Source organism: Halyomorpha halys, unplaced genomic scaffold (assembly GCF_000696795.3).
Source record: "Halyomorpha halys isolate HHAL.00 unplaced genomic scaffold, Hhal_1.1 Scaffold602.1, whole genome shotgun sequence".
NCBI classification, from domain to species: Eukaryota; Metazoa; Arthropoda; class Insecta; order Hemiptera; family Pentatomidae; genus Halyomorpha; species Halyomorpha halys.
Window position 1 is genome coordinate 597,773 of NW_027105306.1, and position 4,953 is coordinate 602,725.

Below are 4,953 nucleotides of genomic sequence, written 5' to 3' on the forward strand. Positions count from 1 at the left end.
CCCAAAAATTATATTCATCCCAGACCTCAAAAATAACCCTTTTGACTAGTAAATAACGAATCCCCAAAACCAGTTCACCCAATGCTCCAAAATTATATCCATCATAGGCCTAAAAAGTAACTCTATCCCAGTGTTATTCCATGTTCTTAAGTTCAAATAATCCGCCCTTGGCACTAGAAATTAATCCAACTCAGGACATAAAAATTAATCCGACCCTAGGCCCTAAAAAAATCCACCAAAGCCCTAAATTGTATTCATCTCAGACATTAAAAATAATTCTATTCCGGGCCCCAAAAGATGCATATGTTCTGAAATTCAAAATCTAAGGGAAAATAATAACTTCTTAGTAATAAAAAAAGTGTATATGGATTAACTAAAAAATTTAGTAGAAGGACTGCACATAACGAAACACTGCATATAACGTAAAGCCATTTTACCCGAAATTCCCGATCCTCGCCAATTACTGGCTAAGGTGAAAAATACCCGTATGGGCAGCATTGACAAATAAGGCCACTAACCTTGATTAATTAAAACCGGAAATGTTTACGATGAAGTAAAAAAGTCTTTATTTAATTTTAACTTTTAGAAGTTATTAGTGTAAATATTGATGATGGAAGTACGTAGTTCAATTAGTTAGAATTAGGGATGGAAAGAATCTCGGGAAACTAAATGTGGGATCATCTGGAGCTGCTCCACGGAGACCGGCCCGCTTGGCATGGCAGGTTTTGGCAGGAAGACATAAGAATGATCCAGTGCTGACATTTTGTCACCCAGTGACTGTGGTTAGTGCCAACAACTATTTTATTTTTTTTTATGAAAACGGTAAAAATTCCAACCAAATATAATAATTTGACTCTCCTGAGTTATTTCGACCGACCGTCCCTCTCTTTCATGTATAAATGGTGTGATATCAATCTAGCTCTCCTCACAGAGCTACCAGAACTTCGTCCTCCCGCCAATTGTCCGTGGAACAGCACTACAGAGGGCCAGAAACACCGTCATACACCAAGAACTCCAGCTTCCCCTCTGTCCCGGAGTATATAGGCCGAAGGCACATCAAATTCTTTGATGGGCTGAACCTGTGCCAACCCGCTCTTCAGGAAAATCGCCCCTCCAACAAGATCTGGGTGTTGGAAAAGCACAGTCCCCTTGGTAGACGTCCTCGCCGAGGGAAGGACTTTGGGCTCTGCAGCTTGAAGTCACCACACCACCACCAGCCTGAATGGTCCCTCCCATTCTTTTGTTAGCCCCCGGCTATCATGCCACCTATGTAAACCCGACTTCAGCGGATCCTGTAAACAAGGCATATAATGAATGTCATACGGCAAATCAAGATGCAATGTAAATATGTGTATTTATTCTTTTTGTATAGTATATATTTTTATACTGGACACATTGAACCAATAACGAGGTTAGAAAAAAATAGCTCTCCTCGCTCTACCAAGAAAATGTGGATGTACCAGATAGATTGCTAAGAACTACCAACTGGCTCTTCGCATTTAACTTGTCGAGTTTAACGCCTGAGATCGCGATCTTGATGCGACCTATGCCGCACAAACCGCTTTTAACCTCATGTCGAGGTTTGTGTTGTCAACCACCATAGCAGCCCTGGGCCAAATCTCTCTAATGCTAAAAACTATATCCTTCGACGTAAGCCCTAACTCTATTGCTACATTCTGAGGAAGGTTGGTGCCGGAACTTCCATGATTTCGGAGCGCTTGAAGCTCTTCTGCCTCTTGAAGCCAGCAGGTCCACGTTGAGCTGGACAAGGTGGCCCTGTTCATGAGTTGTTATCTTACATCTCTTTGAGAGGTGTTAAATGTACAAGACACTCCTTGGGGTGGGTATTCTCCTGTACAGTATATACAGGTTGGGCCAATCATACCAATAAACTTAACAAAAATAGACTGGAATGAAGAACTATTTTTATATCTACATAAGCATTTAGTTTGTTATTTAAACAAATATTTTTTTAGCATAAGCACTTAAGCTAGTTGCTCTTCTAATAGCCTCGATTTTCTAATCTCATGTCTTCAACCAATTTCAAGTCCTATTCCCAAAGAATATTAGGTAAATAGATATTTGAATACTAAATCAAAATACATGTAAATTTTCCCTAGAAGGGATTAATAAATCTAAAACCACTATTAAATGGTAATTTGATGAGAAATATACACAATAACTCAAAATATGGATATTAATATTTTAGTTTGTTGTACTATTGGTTCCTATTTTTCGCAAGACACATTATTTTGAAAAGTTTAAAACCCATTCTTGGTAATTCAAGAACTTTACAATTCTGTCAATGTTTCTTCAAAGGTGCGATGTATAAGTTTATTTTGAAAATGAAACTTAAAAGCCCAGTTATTTTGGCGGAGAGAGATGTTTCCTTCTTGGCTATCAGGTCATTTGCTGTTATCCATGGAGTCGTGGCATCAGCTGATTGACTTGCGTTTAATAGGTTTGGTAGTTTGTTATGATCTCAGGCGTATTGATGTCTTAGTTTGGAATTATTTACAAATTTGTTCGGATTTATTTTATTAAAAATTTTCTTTACACTAAATAAACTCTCAAAATGAGCAAGTACATGTACTCAACAGCTAATTTAACTGATAAAGAACTAAAAGATCAAGGAAATAGACACTTCAATATGCGAAAATATGAGGATGCTGTGACTTGTTACACTAAAGCCATTGTGAGTCTTTTAAAAAGGATGTCAAGTATGTCTTGAGTTTTGCATGTATTCAAGTTATCATTTTATTGTTATTTTAGATTAAAAATCCAACTATGCCAACATATTTCACTAATAGAGCTTTGTGCCATCTCAAATTAAAGAGGTGGGATTCTTCATGTCAAGATTGTAGGAGAGCTTTAGATATGGACTCGACTTTAGTAAAAGGACATTTCTTTTTGGGTCAAGCTTTACTAGAGATGGAGAATTATGATGAAGCTATTAAACACTTACAGAGAGGTGGGTTGTCCTGATATTTCATATTCAATTGTTGTCATAATATGTTTGCTTAGAAATTTATTTATTTTTTTGTTAGAATCTTGTATGCCACTCCACAATCACAATTTGAGACTAGTATTATGTGATTTGTAATGAGTTATTTTTTAATGTTTTTTTGAAGTGTCAACTTCTGTTCTATAGTGGTCCAAAATTTTAAAAATTCTTTTGGTTTTAGAATATAATCAATGAATTATTACTATTGAAACAGGAGAATGCTATATAAAAAGGTGTCCCATTTATTTGCACTGCTCTTTGTTGCATTATACAAACTCATAAAGGTTTCCCATGTATTTGTGTAACTCGTTCACATGCTTCTCGGTACAGTTATTTTAATTGGTATTTATTCTTATTAGTTATGTTTTTTTAAATGTTAGGATAGTGTTGAGGGTAAGGAATTCGTACTCAAAAGTCAAAAAGTAAATTTAAAATTTAAACTTATAAAAAACAAAACATTATATCTCAATGTTTTTAAAAAATCTTACCTTAGTAAATAAAATTAGATATTTTCTCTTACATGGATGACTGCTTAAGGCTTTTAGATCTCATGTGATTTATTCTTTTTTCACTAAAGCTTTTCTTGGCTCATATTAAGTTATCAGGCTAGTGTTTTATTTTGCTTACCATGCTTCCTAGTTAATCCTTAAATATTATATTGGATTTACTAAGGGCTAAGAGTAAGTCATGTTAAAATCAGAATTTTCGAGCTATAAACGTGATTGGTCTTCTTCTGATATGAAGGGGTAGCAAAGTTTGTTAGGAAACTACACTGGTTATCTGGAATCAACTTTAAGAGGTTTGCCTGTCACATTTATAGTCTTTGTATTTATATATATTTAAAAAATAATTTACATGCTTTTAATATTTATGAATTACTTATAATTAAGAGAAAGATAAAATATGTTATTTATGTTTTTATTTAACATAGTCTGGTATAGATTTTTTTTTTTTATTGTACTATGTACCACTGGAAGTTTTTATGTTAGTGTATGTTCATAATTTATACTTCATTTATAAACATTATATATAAATTGAATAAATTTATATATGTATATATAAATTGCTTTTATTGATTTTCTTAGCTAACGATCTGGCAAAAGAGCAGAAATTGAACTTTGGTGACGATATAGCTAGCCAACTGAGAATAGCTCGAAAAAAAAGATGGAATGTTCAGGAGGAAAAGCGAATTACTCAGGAAATTGAACTTCTTGTAATTATCTGTCCATTTTTATATGTTTTATTGAAATATAATGGATCCATTGACTGCTTAATTTAATATTTACAGACATATCTTACAAGGTTAGTTCATGAAGACGCACAAAGGCAAATTGAAAAAGTGAAGGAGAATAGTGATGGCTTTTGTGGAGAATATTTAAAGGACAAAATTATGGAAATTGAATCAAAATGTGTTAGTTAATGAATTATTTAAAGTTTCATATTAAGTTTCTTGAATATGTTTGTTTTGTTCATTAAATGTTACTTTGTTTTAGGATAATTATATAAGTGAATTAAATGCTCTATTTGCCAAAGTTGATGATAGAAGACGTGTAAGTAGCTATAAATTTCTATTATTGATATTTTAGTGGTTATTGCCTTTTTTGTGTCTACTGATCTTAGTCCTCTGTAATGGTTATCTAAAAAAGGTACTCTTAATTGATTAAAATAACTATAAAAGGTAATAATTTATCATTTGGATAAATAATATATAAAAATCATTCTGTTGAGTATTGTTGGATTTTGGTATAAATTGATTTACAAACTTAATTGGTTATAAGTGAATGGAATATGGTCCGGGTGCGGTAAAAAAAAACTCAAATAGTAGATTTATACTATTTTATTGAGCCAACGTTTCGCCCCACATTGCAGGGCTTCGTCAGGGCTAAAAAAGACACAAACACATAGTTACAAAAGGAAAAAAAAGAGAAAAAAACATAAGTGTAAAATAA

The 4,953-nt window shown here is 33.3% G+C and overlaps 1 protein-coding gene across 1 annotated transcript in view; it reads left to right on the plus strand.

Annotated features, from left to right (window-relative positions):
- Positions 1-2,446: 2,446 nt before the first annotated feature.
- Positions 2,447-4,953, plus strand: part of STUB1 (STIP1 homology and U-box containing protein 1) — a gene marked incomplete at its 3' end in the record, with an annotated part of 9,957 nt that continues 7,450 nt past the window's right edge. The window contains 5 exon segments of the mRNA XM_014426927.3: positions 2,447-2,695; positions 2,773-2,971; positions 4,090-4,217; positions 4,293-4,415; positions 4,498-4,554. Coding sequence (XP_014282413.1) covers positions 2,576-2,695; positions 2,773-2,971; positions 4,090-4,217; positions 4,293-4,415; positions 4,498-4,554 — 627 coding nt within the window. The 5' untranslated portion in view covers positions 2,447-2,575.